The sequence below is a fragment of the Anguilla rostrata genome, chromosome 4, assembly GCF_018555375.3.
Source record: "Anguilla rostrata isolate EN2019 chromosome 4, ASM1855537v3, whole genome shotgun sequence".
Classification (NCBI taxonomy): Eukaryota; Metazoa; Chordata; class Actinopteri; order Anguilliformes; family Anguillidae; genus Anguilla; species Anguilla rostrata.
Genome location: NC_057936.1, coordinates 26453385 through 26479896, shown reverse-complemented (window position 1 = coordinate 26479896; position 26512 = coordinate 26453385). Strand labels below are relative to the sequence as shown.

The following is a 26512-nucleotide window of genomic DNA, read 5'->3' as shown; positions in this document are numbered from 1 at the left end:
GTTCTTCACTCCGCACAAACACACACACACACACACACACACGCCAGTGTCCATGGATTATTGTACTGTTACTGCACATCAAATGTACAGATTGTACCATCACTGTGCACCATTACTACACCATCAGTTTACTATCACAACCTCTACCACTATACCATTACTGCACTATTGCCCCATACCACCACCCATCACTTAAATATAAATATTTCAGCATTACAGTACTATTCCAATTACCAATGTGTCCCTTCCCACACCTGAACACCTATACCTGCTCCATGATTGCACTGCTAACACACCATAATGCTACCAATAATTGAACCAATGCCACATCCTCTTGTGGCTGAGTGAGTGGAGAGTATAGAAGATCTTATATGTTTCCGGAGGTGTTGTGGTGTAGGTTCTTTCCAAGCATTCCCACTTCCTTGCACCTAATTTACTCTGCTCCCACAAACAGGAAGCATAATCGATGAGAGACAGTGAGACAGAGCTCTGAGAGACAGAATAGTAGTCATGTTAGGGACAGAGAGACACAGGAACAGCTGCATAAGATAGGGACAGCTGTATTAGAGAGGCAGCTTGTAAGACAGAAACAGCTGCTTAAGATAGAGACAGCTGTGTATGACACAAAAAGATATGCATAAGATAGGGACAGCTGTATTAGAGAGGCAGCTGTGTATGACAGAAAGATATGCATAAGATAGGGACAGCTGTATTAGAGAGGCAGCTGTGTAAGACAGAAACAGCTGCTTAAGATAGAGACAGCTGTATTAGAGAGGCAGCTGTGTATGACACAAAAAGATATGCATAAGATAGGGACAGCTGTATTAGAGAGGCAGCTGTGTATGACAGAAAGATATGCATAAGATAGGGGCAGCTGTATTAGAGAGGCAGCTGTGTAAGACAGAGGCAGTTATGTAAGTCAAAGAAACAGCTGCATGAGAGAGAGAGAGAGAGAGCTGTGTGAGACAGAAATAGTCATATGCTATCATAAATAATAACTAATGATAATTTATATAGGACATTTAAAGCAGTTCAGTTTGAAGGTCTTTACTTACAGTTGCTGTGAAGGACAGTCAATTCCATTGTTTTCCTAATATAAATGTCAGATCTAATGCTATCAACTGCATCAGGTTTGGATATAGGAAAATGAAGGCTGGTAGCAATGAAAATTCACTTTACTTTTATGGCGCAATTATCAGTCCATTAAATATCTCTGAATTTATAGTGGATTGGCATTCATAATATCAGAGATTTTTTGCTGATGAAAAGGTGGCTACCGTATTCTCCACACAATCAGATATTTGCCCAAAATAGTAAAAATTGTAAAAGCTTGCTTTAATACAGTCCCCTAAACATTGCGTTTCTTTTGGCAGAATTTACCATATTGTGGACATTATCTTGAGTTAAAATTGCATTCTTGGTGTTATGTATTGAAGTAAGTTCAAGTTCAATAATTTCACACAAAGCTAAAATTTTGGTTTCCAAACAAGGTACAGCTATGTGGTCACTGCAAGACTGGTGAAATGGAGACAAAGATGCACTTCAGCGTACAATGCTGAAAAATCTGAAATTAAGAAATATATGTCTCAGTTTAATAGATCAGCCCCACTAGTAAAAGAAATTGTGCATAATAAAAAACCATCAGTCTCGCTAGGGACCCACAGCAGCACTGGTTGCACTGTATTTAGCAGCGTGTCATTGCCTGAGAGACAGTGAGAAGGCCACATCGGCATCACACTGTCCTTAGCATAGATTTGTTTATATTGCTGATTTTATGTCATTGGAGGCAGCCTGGATCAGATTCCAATGCCATTGATATGAATGAAAACACTCCAGCAGGAATCCTCTTCTGTCACTAACATAATAATGTATTATGTTGGGAGTTGCAACACACCATGGTCGTATTTACACTCATGTCTGATGCAGCTGTCTCATCAGATTGAATTATTCTCCAATATATGTGATCAGCTGTTTTCACTTGATTTTAACATGCTGTTAACACGCTCCCATTTTTCATGGGTTGGGAGACCAGTTTATCTAGCGGAGTACTCTCACCTGAAATTCAGTCATCCCTCAGTGAGAGGCTGATGGAGCCTGCTTGTCAGTCAATTATCACATTGCCCCTCCCAAATACTCTACATAGATTTGCAAAAATTAAGCACAGACAAGGTCTCCAGGAGCAGGGTTGGCAACCACTTATCTGCAGCAATGTTCCCACAGTGCCACATCCAGCTTTCAGTGCATTGACCTGCACTGAAGTGTATAGTGTTTGGCGGCAAATGTTTTTTTTAAGCAATGGAAGTTGGACATACAAAATTCAATCACACTTCCTTCACAAAAATGAAATAAGACCAATCATAACAATTAAGCATTTTGCAGCATTATAGGCTTTTTTAAAAATGAAAGGCTAGAACAGATGAACACGAATGAAGTAAAAATGCAAGGATTAAAATTTATGATTAAATGTAATCATGATCAGATGTTTCACACTGTCCTCTGTCATCCTTTGGCAGTGCTTAATGTAACTTGTCGATCGAAGCAGTCAAGTATCAGTTTGCCATCTGACAATATTTGGAATGATTTTGTTGACTTTTGTTTTGTTCCCAGTACTCCTCTAGTTCAGTCATAGTCCTACCCTTGTTAAATAATTTTCAATGAACTACAACAAATACAAACCTGGACCTTGCTGTGTAGAAATTATGTGTAGTGCAACTTTCTGCTTAGATAATACTTGAAAATCTCTTTGACTACTCTCAGTACTTTGCCAGCTTGGAAATTGGTAGGCCAGATGCCACTCACAAGTGTCACAATGTGAACATTACATGTTATGAATGACTTTTGGCATCTTTGAGGGATTCATTGTGTAAGGCAACGTGTAACTTGCATTATCCAAGTAAAGTGCAGTTACATTATTTGAATCAACTTTAAACTTCAATAGGCATTGTTTGATGCTATCTGCGACTGAGTTGTAACTTATGGCATTAAGAAACAAAGTGTCTGCCGGAATAACTTTTAATTTGATGTAATTGATTTGACTTGCAGAACAAATAAAATGTTCTTTACATAATTGTCTGTGCCATCTCTTGACTCATCTGTGACTATATTTTCTTTTGCAAGTCAGCATTCTGCAGCAGGTACTTCTGCTGAGGTTGTGTTTGGGGAATATCCCAGCCATTTCTTATATGCCTATGTAAAAATGCAAGTAATTTAAGATCAAATTTTTAAGTGCAGTGCTTATGCTGAATAATGCATCCACCAAATCTCAGTAATCCCCAGTAACCCCATGGGGATTTAGATAGTAAATGCAAGTTGAAATAATTTTTGGTCGCTTGCCCTAGATAAACTTGTGTCCTTAATTATGGAACATTATTAGCCTGTAGAATGTTAGTGACAAAAGAGGATGTATGTGGGAGTGTGTACATTCATATCTGATACCGACAGAACAGACTACCTCCAGTATACCAGTATTTTCCAGTATCAGATTTTGAAAAATCGGATCCATATCTGGTTTCTTGTTTTAGGCCACAGTGTTAAAACGTACCGGACGTATCGGATTTGTCAAGAAAAGAAAGATATATGAGTAAGGGTGAACAGGGGCCTTATGGAGCTGGTAGTTAGGTTGATCGAAACAGTGAATACAATAAAACAGAAGGGTCTCTGTCTAAATTCACAGAATATTTTCAACATGTTATAAAATTTGTAGCACAGTATCGAACGGCACAGTATAGCACAGATGGTCTAGTGTAGCTCAGCACAAGTCTAGTGCAGTTGTCCAGTGTAGTCCAGCATAGTATTGCAGAGGATAGCCCAGTATGGTCCACTACAATCTGTTAAATAGTGCAGCCCTATAGACCCCAGTATAGTTCAATGTGGCCCAGTACAGTATATCTATAGTTCAGTATAGCTCAGTGTAGTTGAGTGCAGCCTAGTGTAACCTCCTAGTAGTCCAGCCCAATATTGTCAACCTGAATGAGATGGGTGTTCATGAACTTGACTTGGACTTGAATGCTGTATTGTCAAATCTCATGAGCAGCAATGCTACTGTCCCTGAAGTCCTGGAACAAGACTGCCATCACTTCAGCCTGGATCATGCAAATGCAGACTGTGGCTGAGAGCCCCACTGTGTCGTGCATATTTGGCTATAGCACCACCAAGGAAGGATGGGTTTCATCTGGCAGGGTATTCCCAATGTCATGACACAGTAGCAGCACCTCTGAGTTGCATGCCTGTGAATTTGGTCCACCTGTGCAGTCACTGTGACATAAGATTATGCAGCCAACAGAGCCAAAACAAGATTATCAATATGATAGACTACAGAGTGAATGAATGAAGCAATTCCTGGCTGCATGCATTTCAGAGGATGCTAATGTGCACCTCTCTGACTTGAATGAGGGGAAGGATGGGATGGGCTTTCCACAGCTGAGTCAAAAAAGAAAAGATAAAAGTTGTTCCACAATGAATGAATAATAATAATCATACTCACAAGTGGGAGTGATTGATGAAAGTCTGCCCATCAGCAGGGCATATGGGGGCCTGTGAAAATACATTTTGTTTCATTTTTGCTGCACATTCAGAATAATAACACTCAGAAGTGTTGGGTATACCTGCGACTGTGGCACGAAGGGCAAACCTCAGCAGACCTGGTTTCAGTAATAATGTACCCCCCCACATCCGGGCCCTAGCCCTTCCTTTAGTTACCATTTACTTTCCATGTTTATATCCAGTTAAAATCTGTGCACAGCCAAGGAGGTGATTACTCTAAAAATACCGCATGTCCAACCCCCCACACCCCACCCCACCAGGCCATTCACACTGCCAAGCACTCCCTCTTTCCTGGATGGATTTGGGACTTTGGCTGTAGCTTCAGCCCGGCGCCTTGCACAATGCCCAGGAGGCAGGACTCTCACTGGGTCCGTGAGCATACCCAGCAGGTCTCTGCCCTGACCTCTTTAGGGGGAGCCCTGGGAGCTGTATCCTCCACTAACAGGATGTGAGGAGATGGGCTAGAGTCACGTTTCCCTCTTCCTGAGTCCACCCCCACCCAGCTCTATACGCAGGGTCTCACCCTGCTCCCAAAAGGTGGGAAGGTGGGGGCGGGGGGGTGTCGGAGGACATAGCTCCTGGCAGGGGTGGGGGGGTTGTGGGCTCAGAATGTTTCCTCAGGAATACAAGAAGGGAAAATAGCTCTTTGGACAACTCATCACTGCCCTGTACTGTGTAGAGATATTACCCATAATACTGTAGAGATATTACTCATCATGCTGCAATATTCTTAATAATGTTATATAAATTACATAATATTTTATCAATTTAGCAGATGCTGTTATCCAGCACAAATTGCAATTTAGGAGAAACATAGATTCTATCTGAAGATGTGTGTCCTTGATCTGTGCCAGAAGAGGGCCAATGATTCTGCTGACCTGGTCACTTTGGGAAGTTTGTTCCACCACTATGGGGTCAGTACAGACAGGCATGTGATTGGAATAAGTGACCACACAGGGAGAGGAGAACCAGTCACCTCAACAATGGAGATATTATCGATTATTATAGATATCTAATGACCTTGAGAGAGGATGCTAGAGATTCTCAGGGTGTGTTCTGTAGACACTGGAAGCACTGCCTCAGGACTTCATGTACAGGTCCATATAATTATTTCTGAACTTATCATGAGTTCATGGGCTGTTTTTTTCTTAGATTCAACAGGTATGTCATTGTGTTGGAGGTATGTCCTTATCGTGACATTTTGTTTCCCCAACAGTTTCCTGAACAGAAGCTGATTCCAGACCAGAAGAATATAATTTGGAACAGTAAACAGGGTTTCATCATCCCAAACCCTACATACCACTACATTGGCCTCTTCTCCTGTGAGAGTAGACTCAATGGGGTTTTGTATAGTTTGAAATATCTGACCCACAGACCAGGTGAGTTTACCTGTATCAGTTACAGTGTGTACAGGCTTACTGCACTCAGTGTATATAGTACATTGTGTTGAGACAATGACTTTTGGTGCTAGGTCAGCCCATATTGTTCTTTTTCTATGGTTAGGCTGTGCTTGCTGAGCATGAGTACTGATAAGCTGTCATTTTATTTGAAGAGCAACAACCCATCAGATTTTCCCAGCTTTGTTTCTTTATTCCACATTTGCTGCACTGAATTTCACCCAAGCCAAAGATAAATTGTTCTTAGTAGTTTCATGTATTTTTGTGGAAGTGAAGTATATATTTCTATGATTCATTCAGGGTTGACCTTAATTTTGGCATAAGTAACAAAGTGGACAGTAATAAAGAAATAGGCTGCACTGGTGATCTAATACTTAATAACAAAAACAAGGAGAGTTTATTTTGCTATATTGCTTTAATGGATTTCTTGACAAAGGCCTTTGCTCTCATTCATCCTTTGCTGTACATTGAGCTCAGGGTTGAGATGGTTTTTATTGTTTATATTTCTATAATGAGCTTAATAGCTTAAGTCAGCTAATCTTGATGCATAGATATATGGACCCCTAACCCTCTTTCAGCTGGGTGTCATTTGTAATTTGTTAAAAGTATGTTTCATGACCTTTTCTCCCAACAAAATGTGTGCTGTTTTTGTTTCTATCTTCCCTGTACGTTCTTCTTAGTGTATAGCACCTTTACATTGTAATTGTCAGGCTATTAGTTGTGTGTAATGAGCTGCAAGACGCAATAGTGGATGGTGTTATATTTGCTACACTCGGCCCAATTCTTTTTTCTCAAAAATTAGTCATTTGATAGGCCTTTACTCTGACAGTATTAGTTCAGCCAGATTATGTTGTGGCCCACTTTCTATGGGTCAGTTCTCTTAACAGATCTCTCTGTCTCTCTCCCTCTCTCTCTGCACTGCAGTCAATAAGATTCTGGATGTGTACTTGAATAGCACAGGCCCTGTTCGTCTGCTACGGGGCGAGAGCCTTGCACTAGGCTGTACTGCCACAGCAGAGTGGAACTCCAGAGTGTCCATAAGCTGGACCTATCCAGGGCAGGTGAGACATAAAATGTGCTGCTGGGAGTAGCATGGCTCCAGGAACTGTTTACCTTCCCTAATTTCTATGGAAACTATACAGCACACTGGGCATCTTGGGAAGACATTTTCCTGTTTCTTATTCCTCTTATCTCCCTCTCTCTGTTCCTGAAGGCTAACAGCTCAGCCTCCATCAGCCGCCGTATTGTTAAGGGGAGCTCCAGTGTGATGTTCCACAGCGTTCTGTCTATTGGACAGTTGAGCCGATCTGACCGTGGTACCTACACCTGTCATGTCAGGAGTGGCCCCACCTTACGTGAAACCAACACCTCTGTCATTGTCTATGGTGAGAGTTCTAACCACACCCATCTCTGTCTCTGTCTGTGGCAAGAGTTCTAACCACACCCACTGCCGTCACTGGTTATGGTGAGAATTCTAATCTCACCCATCTCTGTCACTAGCTATGATGAGAGTTCTAACCATGCCCTCCTCTGTCTCTGCCTTTGGTGCAAGTTCAAATCGCACACACCTCCATCACTGTCAATGGTGAGAGTTTTAAACAGAGAGTTTTCCCCTTTTGTTACCAATTAATAATAAATGGCCAGCTGTGTTTGTGTGTATGTTTGGGACAAAAACACATTTTCTTGATTTTGCTCTGTACTTCACAATTTTAGATTTGTAATCGAACAATTAACAATTCACATTTGGTTAAATGGCCAGAGGCCACACCATCAGCTCTTTAGAGTTTAAAATTAGAATTACTCAAACACTGTAAATGCAGTACCCTCCTCCTTCCACGACTTTTACAAAATATTTGTGCTTAAAATAACTGTTTTTAAAATCCAAAAAACTTTATTCAGTAAAGAAATACAGGCAGTTTGTGCCATTTTTTTCACAAAACCCCCCTGTCAGACAATAGGCAGCAGGTGTTGGTACCCAAGTTTAAATGTGTCAGTCTCTCCTCCGGTATGCTGTTCAGCTACTGAATGACGGACGCTTTGATACAAATTGCATGATCAAGCGCTATCGAAACTAATTGTGTGAGGAAGGTGAAGAAGACTTTAGGGTGGAAATGAATAATTGCAGGCCTAGTAGTTATAGAAACGATTGGTTTATAACTGTGAACATAACACCTCGGACAGTTTTTCACTGAAACTGAGACTTTGAATAAACTCTATATATGCGGTGTCAGGTCAGTAATTGCAGTCGGAATAAGCCTAAAGACAACTGTATGAAGTGCAACTGATTTGTGTGTGGTCCCTGCTCACACAAACCAGTATAGCTGTGCGTTCTCTGGACTGGATGAGTAAGCATTCTATGTTTCAAAGATAGCTTGGAAACCTAAGAACTAATGCAATAAACCTTAGAGAATCAGAATCTATACCACTAAATGATTTTAAAATATGTTAATTTCTATTGTACATGCTAAACATATCATTCCGAACTTACATGGGAACTTAAGGAAGAAATGATAAATGTCGGAAGGATACTGAAACCATTGCTAAAGATTACTGATCCACTTGTCTAATTATTGTATGCAGCCTATAGGCATTTCAAAATCCCTATCATTTTTTATGTGGTACTTTACCTTTTCCTCCCAAAAGACTGTCAAAATATTAATATTACATCCTGACAGAATGTAATGCTAATGTTGAATACAAATGTATTATTTTATTCACATACATTTTTCCTCATTGAAGTCAATGGACCAGTGGCACCTTTGCCTTTCGTTGCTGGGGAATTTAATGATTCCTGACATCGTGCTGAGTTCTCCCATACTTAACCCTATTTATGTCTACATTTTTCACTTTTCTATGTGACCTGATCTATATGTCCCTTCAGACCGCCCCTTCATTCGGCTAAAGCACAGACATGGCCCCGTGGTTGATGCACTTGCTGGGCAGAAATTCTACCGGCTATCCCCTAAACTCCGCGCTTTTCCCATACCAGAGATAATTTGGTAGGTGCCCTAAATCTTCTGCATGTTAAAGTGTTCTGTGTATTCTATCAGTATGCGTTGAGTATGCTCTGAGCATACGGTGAGTGTTCTGTGCATACAGAGTGAGTAGCTCTGATCTTTGTGTGTTCTGTGCATACAGAGTGAGTAGCTCTGATCTTTGTGTGTTCTGTGCATGCAGAGTGAGTAGCTCTGATCTTTGTGTGTTCTGTGCATACAGAGTGAGTAGCTCTGATCTTTGTGTGTTCTGTGCATGCAGAGTGAGTAGCTCTGATCTTTGTGTGTTCTGTGCATGCATAGTGAGTAGCTCTGATCTTTGTGTGTTCTGTGCATGCAGAGTGAGTAGCCCCGATCTTTGTGTGTTCTGTGCATGCAGAGTGAGTAGCTCCGATCTTTGTGTGTTCTGTGCATACAGAGTGAGTAGCTCCGATCTTTGTGTGTTCTGTGCATGCAGAGTGAGTAGCTCTGATCTTTGTGCGTTCTGTGCATACAGAGTGAGTAGCTCTGATCTTTGTGTGTTCTGTGCATACAGAGTGAGTAGCTCTGATCTTTGTGTGTTCTGTGCATGCAGAGTGAGTAGCTCCGATCTTTGTGTGTTCTGTGCATACAGAGTGAGTAGCTCCGATCTTTGTGTGTTCTGTGCATGCAGAGTGAGTAGCTCTGATCTTTGTGTGTTCTGTGCATACAGAGTGAGTAGCTCTGATCTTTGTGTGTTCTGTGCATACAGAGTGAGTAGCTCTGATCTTTGTGTGTTTGCTATGCCAGGCTGAAGGATGGACTGGTGGCTGCAGAGAGCTGCTCTCGTTATCATGTGGAAGGCAGTTCACTCCTCATCCGTGACGTGGCAGAAGAGGATGCTGGAGTCTACACTGTGCTGGTGGGAATCCAGCAGTATGGGCTGTACAGGAACCTCACTCTTTCACTTGTGGTGAATGGTGAGTCCCATTTTAACCCACACTTACCCACACCAACCTCACACTGGCATACACTGATCATCACTAATCCACACTCACTTACACTGATCCCTCACTGTCCTATACTGATGCCAGTCTGACCTACACACTGGAATTTATTTTGACTTGCTCTGATCCACACTACCTATGACACAAATGCCCACACTAACTCAGATTGAGCCACAATGACGTACAATGGTCATAATACTGAAGCCAACATTAACCCAGACCGATCTACAATAACCATAAGACTAAAGCACACGCTGATCAATTTTGTGAGCATATCAAATATTGGATTCATGTTGAGTGTTTAGGTGATGTTGACAATTGGGGTGATATTCGGCATTGGTGTGATGTAGAATATTAGGTTGATGTTCAGTTTTGGGGTGATGTTTTATATTGGGGTGATTCTCAGTGTTAGAGTGATGTCGAAAGTTGGGGTGCTGGGATGATATTCAGTGTTGGGGGGATGCAGAGTATTGGGGTGATGTCAAATGTTGGGTGATAGTCAGTGTTGGGGGGATGCAAAGTATTGGGGTGATGTCAAATTTTGGGTGATAGTCAGTGTTGGGGGGATGCAGAGTATTGGGGTGATGTCAAATGTTGGGTGATAGTCAGTGTTGGGGGGATACAGAGTATTGGGGTGATGTCAAATGTTGGGTGATAGTCAGTGTTGGGGGGATGCAGAGTACTGGGGTGATGTCAAATGTTGGGTGATAGTCAGTGTTGGTGTGATGCTCAGTTTTGGAGGGAATTCAGAGTTGGGGGAGCGTTATTCATGTGTCCCCACTCTTGTGCAGTAAAGCCCCAGATTGGGGAGAAGGCGGTGTCCCTGCAGGATCCAGGGACATACCGCCATGGGAGCAGACAGACCCTGCTCTGCACGTCCCAGGGGTTTCCTCCACCCCAAATACACTGGCTTTGGCACCCGTGTCCAGAGAAAGGCCCGTAAGTCTTACCCTTACTGACCTCCTACACACCCTACACACATCCTGCTCTCACCTTACACATACCCAATATATCCCGGTGTCACTGTACACACACCCTACACACATCCTGCTCTCACCTTACACATACCAAATATATCCCGCTGTCACTGTACACACACCCTACACACATCCTGCTCTCACCTTACACATACCCAATATATCCCGCTGTCACTGTACACACACCCTACACACATCCTGCTCTCACCTTACACATACCCAATATATCCCGCTGTCACTGTACACAGACCCTACACACATCCTGCTCTCACCTTACACATACCCAATATATCCCGCTGTCACTGTACACACACCCTACACACATCCTGCTCTCACCTTACACATACCCAATATATCCCGCTGTCACTGTACACACATCCTACACACATCCTGCTCTCACCTTACACATACATGCCCTAATCATATCCTGTGCACAGTCTACACTTAAAGCATAATGCTGTTGCACAACACACTGATACGATGTACTGCTTAACTAGCGGTAAATGTTCTGTGATATACTTTGTTTTCCAAAATTGTTTAAATCGATTGTTGAAAACTATATTCTTTAAAGTGAATGCCTTACTGGTGCTTTGCTTAAAAATATTTGTATAGATGGGTTTGAGTAGGCAGGGGCCCGTGATGTGAGTGTGTGTATGTATGTGTGTGTGAGCAAGCGTGTGTGCATATGAGAAAGGGTGTGTGTGTGTCCGTATGTGTTGGTGCCTGCATGTTTATTTGTGTGCGAATGTGTGAATATGTGTGTTTAGACATGTCTGAGTCCGGTATTGTGTCTATCTCAGTGTGTGTTCAGACTGTGTTTCCTCCTCATATTCATATTCATGCTCCTTAGTCATTCATAGTGTGTGTGTGTGTGTGTGTGTGTGCGTGCGTACATGTTTGTGAGGAAGAGAGTGGAAGAGAGATAGAATCAAAGAGAATATATGGGTGAGTGTGTGGGATTAGGAATTTGTGTGTGTGTGTGAGTGTGTGTGTGTGTGTGTTAGTATGAGAAAGAGACGGAGAGCGATAGAGATAGAGAGCCAGAGCAAAAGTGTGTTTGTGTGTGTGTGTGTGTGTGTGTGTGTGTGTAGAAAGAACAGAGAAAAACACTTCAATGGACCATAGTTCCGTGCTCTCAGTCACGATCTGCGGCTCTGTAAATCAAACGCTGTGATTTGATGGATTTCCTCCACAGAATGTAGACTGAAATTGTTGTTTATTATTGCTGTATTGAGAAGCGTCCTGTGGCCACTTTTTAAAGGGTGACACACCATTTATTTAAAGTTCTCATGAGAAAGAGTGAGACAGGCTAGACAAACTCACAGCTGTCACATCCTCGCAACTCCTGTCTGCACCCTCATACTCATAACATGCACAAAATGCATTTGCACATACATACGCACTCACATACACCCACACGCAAACACACACACACACACACACACACACATGCATACATGTTATTAAAGCTTAAGCTGAACAGCCAGATGATTAAAGTGACTGTATGCATGTATTTTTTAGATGAGTGAAATTCTGTATTTTATCTACAATGTATCTTATATGGTGAAAATGATTTTTCCATCATTGTCACGTTTTCTTATTGTGAAACGTGTAGTTATTTAAGCGTTGTTATATATAGTCAAGCTGAGAAAATGGAATCATCAGTGCAGGACATTGAACATTCTCCCAATTTTGTGGTCATGAGTATAATTACCTTTGATAATCTCTGACCTCGCAAACACCCTTCTACATGGCTGTTTACACGGACCCTTCATTTATCCTACTCTCATACCGCACGCCCTGAACACATCCTGCTGTGTCCTTACATGTGCCATACATATAACCTACTATCACCTTACACACACCCTGTGCTCATCATGTCCATCTCCTCCCCTCACCTGAAGCTTGGCAATAATAGCAGCCTCTTCATGATCTCAAGATGAGTTGTCATGGGCACAGTTCTGGGAAACATTTTGTTTTATGCTGTCTTCCATGTTTTCTGTCATTTTCTTTTTTCCCCAGAGAGAATGATATTTATGTTTGATCTTTTGTCTGTCTATTTGTCTGCTTGATCATGTGCATGGATGGACAGACTCTAGCCCACATACTGACTTTCCTGTGTGTAGGTGTTGTACAGTGACATTGCTGTTATCATGACAAAACCTTGCAGGTCCACCTGTTGATGCTTTATGAATTATTTTAGTTTTGTAAACCTCTCTGCCCTGCACCACACAGATGCCTTGTTCCAATTCCATAATAGATCGTTAACAGAACGTTTTCTGTTTCATTTAGAAATAATACTCAAAGCTATGTGTTTTTTCCTTTTTTTAAAAAAAAGAAAGATGAATCTGATTGGTCAGTATTAAATACCACAGGCATTAGGATTGATGTGGTCTCAGATCTGGGAGAGAGAAAGAAAGAGGGAGAGAGTGTGCGTGGGAGAAAGGGAGAGAGGTGTGTGCTACTGTGACACTGAAGGTTTTGTCAGCATCCCAGTGATGGTGCTGCTGATGTTGAGCTGACTGGACCCGTTCCTTATGAAGCCCTTATTCTTTGTAGCCCCGGCGCAGCGCTAGCCTGACGCCCTGCCCCGCCCCACTCCACTCTGCTCCGGCCGTGGAGGCCAAGGGACGCTCTCGGCCATGGGACCCTTCTTATCTGTGTGTGTCAGGAGGCACGGCCAGCTTCCTGTGCCAAATCCACTGCGCTTTCCTCTCCTTGTTTGGCTTCCTCTCCAACACAAGACGCTTCCCACCAGAGTGATTGTCCCTCCGTCTTCAAACGTGGCACAGTCCGCTTCCTCAAGAGCTTGATCTATTCTTGAGAACCCCCCCACCTCACCCACCCACCCACATTCAGCCACAACCCCCTCCTCTCTCACACCCCCCCCCCCCCAACCCCACATCATAGCTCATCAAGAGTGTTCTATGGAAGTGGCCTCACTGACAGTGTTAGCCCTCTGTGCGACCCTGAAGAACTATGGCAAAGAGGAGGGGAACCGTTTTGAGGTGTGGAGTAGAGGGGTACCCCAGTAAGGACAGAGCATCCTGGACTATGAGGAGGACACCAACCATTCTGAAGATATTCCCTTTATTTATTTTTCCTCCATATGAAGTGAGAGCTGTATTTCTCCCCTCCTACACACTGTTAACCTTCTCAGATGAATTGAGCCACTGGATGTGCAATCCCAGCTATCTGCTGCCCTCTGGCTGGCCTGTAGTAACCACTGCCTGTAAACTGGTACTATTGGATGTGCAGAGTGCCACCACTGGCCAGGTCCTCTGCTCTGCCTCTCACATCCGCACAAGCTGTGAATTCAGGTTTCACATGTCCCCCTATTTATATCTGTGTGGCTGACCATGGCAGAGCAAACACATGGCTATTTATCAGCTGTTTGTCTCAAAGTCTAAAGATTCTCTGCTACTTGCTGCGTGTCGGTGACGGCCTATCCACGTCTTCTTCCAGCATGATGTGTTTTGTAATTGTAATGTTTTGTAATGTATTGTAATGAATCTCTGTTTGCTGTACTGTGTGTGTGTGTGTGTGTGTGTGTGTGCGCGCATGTGTTTCTGTGTCCATGTGTGTGCATGAGAGAGAGAGAGGAAGTGTGTGTTTTTGTGTGTGTCTGTGTGTGTGTGAGAGAGAGAGAGAGAGAGAGAGAGAGAGAGAGTGTGTATGTGTGCATATTGGACATGGTAATGTTACACTCTACGGGTTTGTCCCAATGTGATTCATTTACTTTGCAAAGATATTTTATAAGTAATATATGAATCTCATATTTAATAAATTTACCACTAACTAATCTATGTATTTTTTTAGGCTAATAAAATGTTAAAATAATTTTCTATGCTGTATCAAATGTATGTGTTCTGACATTAAATATTATGAAAGGATTGACTTATGGTTGTGGTTTAGGTTGTGTTTGATAAACAACACACAAACATACACACATGCAAATAAACGTATGAATGAATGAATGTATATTTGAATGTCATGATCCCTTGGGCAAATTTAAAATCAACAATAAAATTTATGAACTCCTCTTTAAACCTTGTACTATTTGTACACTGTATAATTTAAATCCAGGAGACATCTGTGAAGTAATCAGGGTCCTCCTCAGTGGCCTTAATAATGTTTAAGTCTGCTTGAGTTGTGTGTGTGTGCGTTTGTGTGTCTGTGTGTGTGTGTGTGTGTCCATACTCATGTGCATGTATATACGGGTAGGTAAGTGTTCTTGTGCACACGTTTGTGTATATATGTGTGTGCATGTGTGTTTAACTGTTATGGTGTGTGTGTGTGTGGGTGTGTGTAGGTGTGTGTGTGTGTTTGTGTGATAGCAGAAACACAAGCCTTTGCGTCCCACGCCAGGTCTCCCTGTTGAGGTTAGAGTAGTGAGATTCTGTCTCCTTGCAGATCAGTCAGTTTTATTGTTTTTCTGGATTTTGAAAGGAGGGACTGAGGCGGGTGTTCTAGAAGGTGTAACCAAAACAGCAGGCAGTATCCTGGGAGGCGTGGGAGACAGACAATCTGTCGGGACGGGTGGGACAGGACACTGCCCTGCCGGCCAGGACAGGACACTGGCACTTATTATCACAGCCAAGAGGAAGAGCAATCAGAGACTCCCCTCTGATCCAGGCTTGGGGGAAAGGGGAGGGGAGAGCTTCCAGGATCTACTTACAGCACTTCCTGAAGACGACTGAAAAATCAGTCCCTAATTTTTAGTCATGACAGGTTTTAGGAAGAGGTGGTTTGCACAATCTTCTTCTGACAAAAACTTGGGGGGTCCAGTAAAAGTAGGAGCCACAGAAACAGCCATGTTAAAGTTTTGCCCCAGACCCAGGGCAGACCCAGGTCTATTCAGTTGGTCACAGGCACTTATACTGTAGGTTTCATGTTTATGACTAATTTGGTAATAACGGCGGTGATGGAGGCAGACTGAAAATTCTCAGAGCATTAGCCATGCACACCTGCAAGGCCAGCTGCTCTCGTTCAGACATGATTAAGTCAACACAGCTGAACTGAGACAACTCTTCTCTTCCTCCTTTCAAAGGTGTGAACTGCCGTCCAACACAAAGAGACATCCCGTTATCATGAAAACCAATGTCACGTCTAGAGAGAACGCCATCCTGAGCATCAGTCAGAGGCAGGAAGTCCTAGAGGGGAAGAAGAAGGTGAGTGCACCACTGGGCAGCGGGACAGGAACCCACCCTGACACAAAATTTATGTCACAAATGTTTTATAGGAAGTTTATAAGGTATTCTTCCAAGATGTCAGAGAGTTCCCCCCTGATGAGCTATGCAGACCCAGCACCGAAAGGATGCCTGTAGAAGTTTATTCTCGGCCCTTTTGTTTCTTCAGTCCCTTTTAAGTCTTTTTTTAAAAGTTTGAATCATATCCCAATGTCTGATGCATGTTTCTCCCTTCATCTATTTGCTGAGCTGCAAAGATATCAGAACTGTAATTCAAGTATACACTTGCATACACTGGATCCTGTCTGTGTTGGGTGGGTATGGTATCGACCATACCCTCTGTGTTTGGTGGGTTAGTATAGATCATACTCCCCCTGTGTTGGGTGGGTTAGTTTAGAAAATGCTCCCCCTGTGCTGGGTGGGTAATATAGATCATACACACTCTGTGTTGGGTGGGTTAGAATAGAACATATGCTGTCTGTGTTTGGCAGGTTACTATAGAACATGGCTGCCCAACCCTGTTCCTGGAGATCTGCTCTCCTGTAGGTTTTCATTTCAACCATCATTTGGCACACCTGATTCTACTAATTGGCAGCTCAACAAGATCTTTTGCTGTTCAACAGGACTGTAGATCTCAAAGAACAGGATTGGGCAACCCTGGTAGAGAACATACACTCTCTGTGTTTGGTGGGTTAGCATAGAATAAATGCTGTCAATATATGCTGTCTCTGTTTGGTGGGTTAATATAGAATATATGCTCTCTGTATTGAGTCGATTTGTATCAAACATTCCCTCTCTGTGTTGGGTGTGTTATTACTGACCATACTCCCTCTGTGTTGTGTGGGCTAGTATAGACTATATCATGTATGTTTTTGGTGGGTATAGACTGTGTCCTCTCTTCCTGAGAAAGTGTACATGCTCTCTTTTTATGCTGCTTTAGGGGTGGTACTTTCTTAATATGTTTCCTGTTTTGTTGGCAAAAATATGAGGGAAATAACCTGTAGCATAGAAGGCAATGTATTTTAATCTATTGCACATTTAGTGTAGGTATCTGCAGCACAGCTGAAGCTGACTGGAAGATGCTGATTTAGTAGATGTATCTGGGCCACTGACTGCGGGTGTGTTTCCACAGACAGTGGGGGTTCTTATGGTGGCTCAGGCTGCTGTATCTGGAGTGTATCGTTGCATCGCTTCCAACCATGTAGGAAAAGACAAGCGAGACATCTACTTCTATGTCACAGGTACAAGACCGGAGTTCATGTTTTCATTCAAGGTCTCTCCAGGATAGTGCACCTCACACTCAGACGCTCTCCCAAAGAAATCAGAAAATGTGACAGGGACCCCACGAAACCCAAAGTGACGGTGTCATTGTCATTCACTGCCATGATGCATTCATACACACTGGCACCCCCAATGAAGAGAAGCTGAACATTAAGCCAACTCACCATTTTTCCAACCTCCTAGAGAATATTTAACACTGCGCCCACATTTTAAAAAATGTTTTTGCTTCTTCCTCCAATTTGTAATGTCCAATCATGCTCACATTGCAATGCTCATTGCAACCCCTCTGCTGTTGATTTGCTGTTGCCATTTCTTATCATACCACAGTTTTCAAGTCATATTCACGCAGACATGAGTTGGATGAAAACACCTCATGTACAGCAGAAAATGCCTGATTGACTGTTGGGGGGGGGGGGGGGTCGCTGTTGTGTGATAGGATGATGACATTCCAGCCAACGGAATCTCTCCCATGAACCACCGTAGAGCCATTTATATGTTTCCCTGTAGATCAGCCTGCCACAGTTAGCACTGGCATGTTCCAGAGTCTATACCAGACCATGGGGCACATCCGTGCGCTAGGACAGCACTTTAACAGGATGAGCCACTCAGCAGGGGCTGCTAGTTGCCATGACTACAGGGTGGGGGTGTTTCTTATGAGTGAACAGGAACCTGTGGTTCTTATCAGCCCACTTCCCTGTACCGCCTAATGCATTTTATTTTGAGAGTCCTGGTGGTGTTTGGGAAAGATAAACATTATCTGATGGCTGTTTCCACAGGACGTTTCACATAGCTAAAGTAAATAAAAACTGTTTTCACCATATTCTTTTGGCTACTTATACCTACAATGCTTATTCAGCATTGTCATCAAAGGTTATAAAAATGGCATTTCCTTAATACTCTACAATTCTCTACGAACGCTGATTACATTTTCCTCAGCTGCTCATTATCTGTGCTTAACCTGCAGGGTTTTAAAGCATGTTATGTCTGTCTCTCTCTCTCTCTTTCTCTGGTAGATGGAAACATTTTTTGCCACACTTTTTTTCACACAAAGGCCTCTGTTTCTGTTCTGACCACTGTTTTAATTTGGAACAAATGTTGATCTGTCCTGTTGGTCATTAGGCTTTAGTCAGCTATACTTATTAGCCTGTGAGCAGGCCCCATACATCGCTGCTGTATAATGCATTTTGTTATACTAGACTGGTGAGTATATTTTAGTCATATTTTGACAGGTCGTTTCATTGAGATATTTCTCATTTTTCCCTAAAGGCTGTCAAATTGTATGTGGAGAAGTGTCTTAAGGAATAACAAGGAAGTCACAGGAGTCTAAATTCCCCAAAATCTTATTTTTGAAAAGTCCAGAGATAAAATGAACACTGTGGAATACACACAGTGGAATACACAATTTGGCAAAAATAAAACACTAAATAAAATATACAAAGGTTGCATAACACTACAGGCTGACGCACTAGCACTACCTGAAAGTTACACTACGCATACTTAATCGCCCGTATGTAACTTCCATCTTATCCTAACAGCTTTAAAAGTACTCTACCAATCAGATACACAGCTAGCCTAAATAGGGTTCATTTACTCAGGAATAACACAGCATTTGAAATATTGCTTTATGATCCTTATATGTGCTTTTACATTTCTAAATGTAATACATTAAAACACATAACATACACGTGTATACAACTTTGTGCAAATAAACTGTACAACAAACGTAATGGATTAAAGTTGAGCACAACAGTTCTCCCTTGCATGCAACTGTTTTGGGTACATATACAAGGAGCTCCATAATGTTTGGGACAAAGACATATTTCTTTCCCTAATTTGGATCTGTACTTTACAATTTTTATTTTTTTTCTAAAAAAATTATTTTTTTAAATTTCCTTCCACGACCACCCCTCTTTGGAGGTCAAAATTATATGTTTTGCAACTGTTTTGTTGCCTTTATACCACAGTTGTGAAGGCATTTCCAAACTATCAACCAAATGGCATAACCAGATCTGAGATCCAGATACATTTAGCATTGAGCAGAAAATAATAAATGTAACCGCAAGTGCCTGCTTTGGAAGCACAAAATGGCGTCTTTTCAGTTTTCTTTTGTTATGTGTCCTGTTTGCTGAAATAACATCACATGTACTTTTTCTATGCGTCCTATTGACTGAAATAATATCACGTATTAAGTTGTCACAAGGCTAAAGAAGTCTCCATTTTTGCATTTTATTTTTAATTCTCCATTCATTCTCTATGGGAATTTGTTTCTCAAAAACTTCGAAAATACAAAATATATTGAAAACTATTTGGAATTTCAAAAAGCTTTGTACAGACACACTGTTCTGAACCAAGCTGAATATTATAAAGTTGGAATGGCATGTCTAGCTTAAAAGTTGTAGAAGGAGCAGCGTGCAGAAATTTAGGTGAAAGGAAATTAATTAGAACACAAATAAGAATAATAAATATGCAAGAGTACAGGCAGTGGGTTACTGAAGCAACAATGCTAATTACAAATTTTAAGCTGTAAGGACACATATTGGATGAATGTTCAATAACTTTCAGTCCATGTCCCAAAATTTGGCATGGTATTCCTTAGTTTGAGGTCAACAAATGTACAAATTTCATGATGATCAGTGATCGCTAAGCCTGTCACATGCCCACTGGCTATGGATTGGCTGATTGTAGCCGTACTTTTTCAGATATGACTTAATGATTGCATAGCCAATGGCAGACTGATACAAAAACATACCATGGAAAGATTCTGGTTGATATCTTACAACACCACCGATTGGCAAAGGACCACCAAAATTAGCATTCCAAGTTTCTTGATGATCGGACAAAGCTTTCACAAGTTACAGCTGTTTTAGTAAAAAATGGCCACGCCCACAACTGTTGATTTGCAGGCCATATTGTTTTGAAAGTTCAACATCTTTTAGGATAATTATACATTTTCAGATGGTACAGATTCTTTCAAGCCTGATTTGGTGACACTCAGTTTAACGGCCTAGGACTAGTGTGCAAAGTATGGTTTAGTCAAAAATTTGAAATGGCGGAAAAACAAAATAGTTGCAGACGTTGTTTCTTGAGACAAAGTTGCTCCCTGGTGTGGTTTTTCACAGAAATGTTACTTACAAATTTTCAGCCTGATTGGTCAAAGAGTTTAACAGTTACAGGCATTTAAACTTAATTGGTTCTTATAACGCCACCTATTGGCAAACACACATCAAAACTTCCTGCCTCATAATCATGGACAGCACTTATATACCAAATTTAATGAGGATCAGACATGGAGTTCATGAGTTACAGCTGTTTAAGTAAAAATGGCCAGGCCCACAACAATTGATTGCTGTGTGGCGGCCATATTGTTTTGAAAAGTTAATATTTAAAAAATAATTTTTTGAGCGTCAGAATCTTGAGATTCTTTCTACTCTAATTTGGTGATAATAGCACAAATGACCCCAGACTAGTTTGCAAATGTTTTGAATGAAAATTCCAAATGGTGTTTGAAAATTCAGTTTATTGCTGCAGTGGTTTAGGCTTTCATTTGACACATTTGCCCCTAAGGCAGAGGTTCTGCCGGCCAGAGGGAAATACTTGCAACTTTCTGACAGTAGGGGGCAGTAGAACGTAATTTTTCCTCATAAGGGCAGCTTCTATCATTCTGCATTGAGAAGTTGTATTTGCCGTCACGCCTCATTGCATTTCAGGGAGAATTGTGATCTTTCGGGGAACACTTCTACCACTGTGGTTTGGAGATACCAGTCTTATCTGGGAAAAATAAAGCCCCAGTTTTTCGAATCGAGTAAATAAACAGGCCGTGCAATTTTCTTCACACCGCTATTGCCAGACAATAGTCAGGCATTGCTACCTATAAGTGTGAATGTGTCTGCCTCTCCTCTGGCCAGCTATTTAGCAACTGAATGATGGAAGAGGAGAGGAGGAATATTGTTCTCTGATAAAATAAAAAAACGAATTTCCCATTTTCCAATCATCTTGTTATGAGTTATCTCTGAATTTTAACAAGCTGTTCATTTTTCTTAATTATATAATGAGCACTACACTACATACTTGAATGTGTAAATCTCTTCAAGCAATAGATGGCCTAATATAACACCCTTCATTAATTTATTTGACGACAGACCAATAAATGCACATTTTGGAGCAAACACGTCTTGCAAATTTTGAAGCAAATATAATATAAACAATTGTTTCTATGGGTTTTTACACAAATGTTTTACACTAAAAGGGCCATGTTTTTATTACTTCCAAATATCGCCCAACATTACCACATTGATTTCAGCTTTTTATTTCAATAATTTCAATAATAGTTTATTTCCCCTATTCAATAAAGAACTGGGTGCTGACAGGAAAGTCTATGGACCATTTATCTTGAATAAATTCAAAAAATGATAACAATTTTACTGTATACTTTTTGCAGTCATAGATGAGAGTTGGTATAAATGTAACCGTTTTTGGATGTCACTCATTTAATATTTACCCTAGCGCTATGAAATTTTACTTCAAACAGCTCTGACATGGCAGCAGTCATTACCCATTTTAATTACGTTCATAACTAAATCAAGTCAGATAATTTATACTGGATTTTTACTACTATTACTGTAAATTACTGTAGCTACATCAAAACTTCAGAGTAGCATACTGTTGTAATTTCTGCAAAATGACAAATGAGGACAAATGTTGTGACCTGCAAATGAAGTTATGTTTATTCTTTTATAACATTGCAAAAGGAGGCATTTATCTCATTGACTACAGACTATTTCATTTTGAATGAGATTAGGCTTACATGAAATAAATGAAAAGTTAAATTAATATGGAAATCCCCTATTTGTGCATTAAAAACAAATACAAAACCAAATAACTAAAGCAAATAGCCTACTGTACAGACCAATATGGTGTGTGCTTATTATAAATGCATTTGAACAGGTGGCTGTTTCTTTTTCATTAATCATTTGGTAGAGGACCAATATGCTTATGTACAATCGTGAAAAGGCTACTGTTGCAGAAATGTCCATAAAGCTATTGACCGTGTTACATTTATGATATGTTACATTTATACCTATCTACTCTCCCGTATGTCCTAAGTGAAACTAACATGGGTGACATTTGCCTATAGACTGTGCTCAAAACAATCTGACCATTGCTAGGTTTCACAGTCTAACCACGTAGTTCTGTTAATAACCATGTATAAATGTAAATTTCACTCAAATACACACAAAAATGTTATGGGTTACAAGAATAATCTGTCCCTATTTACAGATAGTCACAAAATTTAATTTTCCTCTCAATTGCTGTTAAAATAGGAGCAGCAATATGTTGACCGCAAGCCACTGTTCTAATTTGTTTGAGTCCCGCAGTTAACGTTTTAACAGTCAGATATGGATTTGTGTGCTCACATATATATGAAAATTTGCATCTGCCGGGAAGATCTCTCATTAGCACCAAATCAAACTCTAAACCTCTGTATAGCAGTTCCAAGTGGCCAGTCTTCACCAAATGTATTCCCGCACTACTCCACGTAACATTCTAGAAAAGTGTCATGTGTCATCAAATTTGAAAAGACCAAAATACTAAAAATGTAAAACATCAGAACGCAGAATAATAGAAATTGAACCCATCCAAAACAATAGAATTTCCAGGTTGGACACAAAATTAGCTGTAGTTTCTATGTTTTTCAACTGACTGACACAGTTTAAATTTTGTTTTATTCAGACTGGTGTGCCCAGAACAGGTAGCAATCCAATTAACTAAGTCTAGAATGTGTTCTGAATGAGAAATTGTATCTACGGGCCCTAGAAATGTGTCTGTATAGTAACGTGGCCAAGAATTATGGCTGTTTAAATTGTGAAAATTTAATTCATTACTATAGCACCACCATGTGGTGAATCAGCAGCAAAAGTACTCCAGCACTAAGCCAAACAACCGTATTCCACTGTGCCACGTACCATCAAATTTCAACAGCCCAAAATCCCCTAACATGAGGAAAAAATACACAGCTTAATAGCAATAATACTAATTAAAACAATAGGATTCAAGCAGCTTTCCAGCTTGGACACAAAATTAGCTGTCATGTTTACATTTTTTAATCTATTGACACCTTTCAAATTTTGGTTTATTCAGCCTAATATACCGTACAAAACAATAAAAGTTGCAATCCTATGAGTCTAGAATTGACAAAATGTATGCATAAATACAAAAATTCTATTTTAGATTTTTATAACTTTTAAAGAGAAGTGTCCCCTGACCATATTAGTGTAAGTTTCATGCTAATTGGTCAATTTCCTTCGCAGGAGATGTTTAAGAATTTTTCATAAAATTCAAAATAGAATACAATCCTGCTAAGTTTCATTATGACTGATATAATAGCTACATGAATATAAGCTGATATTTGTTTGGCTGGTGGTGGCCATCTTGTATAAGCAGTCAATTTGTCCTCATGCAATTTTCATAGGTCATTTGACCAACATGCAGGATACAGAATTTATACTTGATCAGGCAATTGGGTTTAGGAGTTATGACGGTTAGTTTGCTATAGTACCACCTATCGATGGGTTTACACCAAATAAATATGAGTTTTCCAGTTTTGTGATGATTGGACTGCATTCAGGAGTTTGAGCTTGTTATATAAATAGAGACCACGCCCACAAAATGTATTGGCTTACTTCATCCATGTACTTTAAACACAGAAACTTTTCACAGAAACTTGTACGCCAAATTTCTTGCAAATCAGTCAAACCTTCAAGGAAAAGATAGCTTGAAGAGCACAAGACTGTAAGGTTACTTTCACGCATGCAGGGTTTCCCAGCAGGGGCAAAAGTGACAAAGGGTAGGTCACAGAGAGGGTACATTTTTTCAGGTAGTACTGTAGCTTGCTTTTAGGTAATTTACTCAGCAGTGGAATGTCTTTGTTTACTGTTTGTAAGGTAAGAAGTTGCTTTTTATTTCACTTTTCGCATTTGTAATTCTATTTACATACATACAAATGTCTCGTTTTGTAATGCTCCTGAGAAAACGCCTCACTGCTTCATGCTTCGACGCCTAAAAATCGGAAAAAACACAATAGGGTTTCAGCACTTCATGCTTGGACCTCTTATAATCAGAACAAAAACCATAAGGTTCTAGCACTTTGTGTTTGGACACCTAAAAACAAAAATCAGTACAATTTCAATTGGGTTCCTGCACCTGCTTTGCTTGGACCCCTAATTAATGTCACCAATTATATATGAAATAAGATAAACTCAATATAAAAAGGTACAGGGCTGTTTTAGACCTGAGATTTTTTGTGCTTTGTTCAAGTATGTGTCCTCTCTTCCCCTCTCTTTTTCTAATGCTGTCTATCCCTCCATTTCTCTTTCTAATGGTCTCTCTCCCACAGTTTCTTTTTCAAATGCTTTCTCTCCATCTGTTTCTTTTCCTAATGTTCTCTCTTCCCTCCCTCAGATGTGCCCAATGGCTTCAGCATTGATCTGGAAGAAGAGCCAAGGGAGGGCAATGATGGTCACTTGGCATGTACTGCCAATAAGTTCCTGTACACTGCACTCTCTTGGAAACGGGCGATGCCCACACACACAGTCATGCCAGCCAGACCCACCCCAGACATCATACCCATTCTCATGGCCACTTCCACAGCACCTGCCCAGGACATTGTTGCTAAGCCCACAAGACCTGCCTTGGTCACGAAGCTGTGGATGGGGGAATTTTCGCACACTCTTTACCTGACATTGCCAAACCTGACCGAGCAAGACTCTGGCACCTACATCTGCATTGCCCAGCACTTGCTCTCTGGGGAGGAGTTACACTTGGAGACGCAGTTGAAGGTTATTGGTGAGTCACCTGATCCATTGCTGAACACCTGGGCTACCTCCCATGACCATTTTTCTGATCACCACATACACACCTCAGTGATCATTCACTGCATTTGTTATGTAATTTATATGATATATATATATATATATATATATATATATATATATATATTATGTGCAGCTACAATAGATGCACATAGTTTCTGCTCATCCTACTGTGAAGATGTACATGTGTTTGTTTTTTGTATGTGTGTATATTGTTTGTTGAAGTCATCCGAAATTTAATCTTGTAAACTTCGTAAAAGTAACTGTGATCAGAATATACATACTTTAAAAAGTAGCCTGGGCTGATTAGTTAGTAGTACTGCATTTTTAGTTAATCTGATTACATAATTCAGATTCCATGTAATCCATTACTACCCAACACTGTCAGTCACACACATACGTTCTGTTGCGCACACACATATATAGTACATGGGCTCTCACATCGATCAAACAAACATTAAGACATGCCCAAAAACACATTGACACACACACACACACACATACACTCAAATATGAAGACATAGTTGTAAGTGTAAACACATACACACATGTGCTTGGGAACAGTGTCCTGCAGTTTCCTGTGGGCCTACCCGCCCTCCCCTGTGAAGCACCTCTTTCACATGGGAATGAGTAGCGCTTAGGAGGAAGAGTAAACAATAGCATTTCCTGTGGTGACGTATCACTTAACAGTCCTTTATGTGGCGGCCCAGCAATCAGCCAGTCACACTAGTTTATGGCTGTTCTATGCAGTCAAAATTCAATGCAAAGGCAAGCAGGAAGGAGTGTTAGAAGAGTAAAGAGGATAAAAATACCAAGAGAATGACTGTTTACTTTTCTTTTTGATATATGCAGAAGGCTTTGGTCCTGTTACCCCATCCAGGACATGGTTTGCATGTGAACCTGAAGCCATGCTGTCAGTATTAATAAGTAATTATACAGATTAGAATTATCTCAAAGTCTTTATATAAGTAATTAAGTAATATGTAATTATACAGATTAGCATTATCTCAAAGTCTTTATATATCATACTTGATGGCAAATCCTTTGCATTTCATGACTGCCTGAAGTCTGTAACCCACAGATATCACCACATGCTAGTTATCTTCACTGGTAATGCTCTGCCAGGCCTATACTGTAGCCATCTTCAATTCCTGGTTGTTGTGGGAGCTTTTTGCCTTCAGTCTTGCCTTCAGGTAGTGAAACGTGTGTTCAGTTGGATTCAAGTCGGGTGATTGACTTGGCCAGCCAAGAACATTCCACTTTTTTTACCGTGAAATACTCTTTGGTTGCTTTAGCAGTA

The 26512-nt window shown here is 40.8% G+C and overlaps 1 protein-coding gene and 1 long non-coding RNA gene across 4 annotated transcripts in view; both read left to right on the top strand.

The window, feature by feature from the left end:
- The window catches only part of flt1 (fms related receptor tyrosine kinase 1), a 57016-nt gene that overhangs the window by 15332 nt on the left and 15172 nt on the right, over positions 1-26512 (top strand). For 2 of the 3 annotated variants that reach the window (XM_064331830.1, XM_064331831.1), the window contains exons 5-13: positions 5759-5921; positions 6864-7000; positions 7153-7324; positions 8821-8938; positions 9701-9870; positions 10689-10836; positions 15925-16045; positions 17196-17304; positions 24803-25186. In XM_064331830.1, the coding sequence (XP_064187900.1) occupies positions 5759-5921; positions 6864-7000; positions 7153-7324; positions 8821-8938; positions 9701-9870; positions 10689-10836; positions 15925-16045; positions 17196-17304; positions 24803-25186 (1522 nt within the window). Of the gene's footprint in view, positions 1-5758; positions 5922-6863; positions 7001-7152; positions 7325-8820; positions 8939-9700; positions 9871-10688; positions 10837-13433; positions 14772-15924; positions 16046-17195; positions 17305-24802; positions 25187-26512 lie in introns of those variants that run through there. The other variant, XM_064331832.1, reaches the window with a different exon arrangement.
- Positions 2-3067, top strand: LOC135253054 (uncharacterized). The gene is made up of 2 exons (XR_010329522.1): positions 2-781; positions 837-3067. It is a non-coding gene; the product is annotated as an uncharacterized LOC135253054 (long non-coding RNA).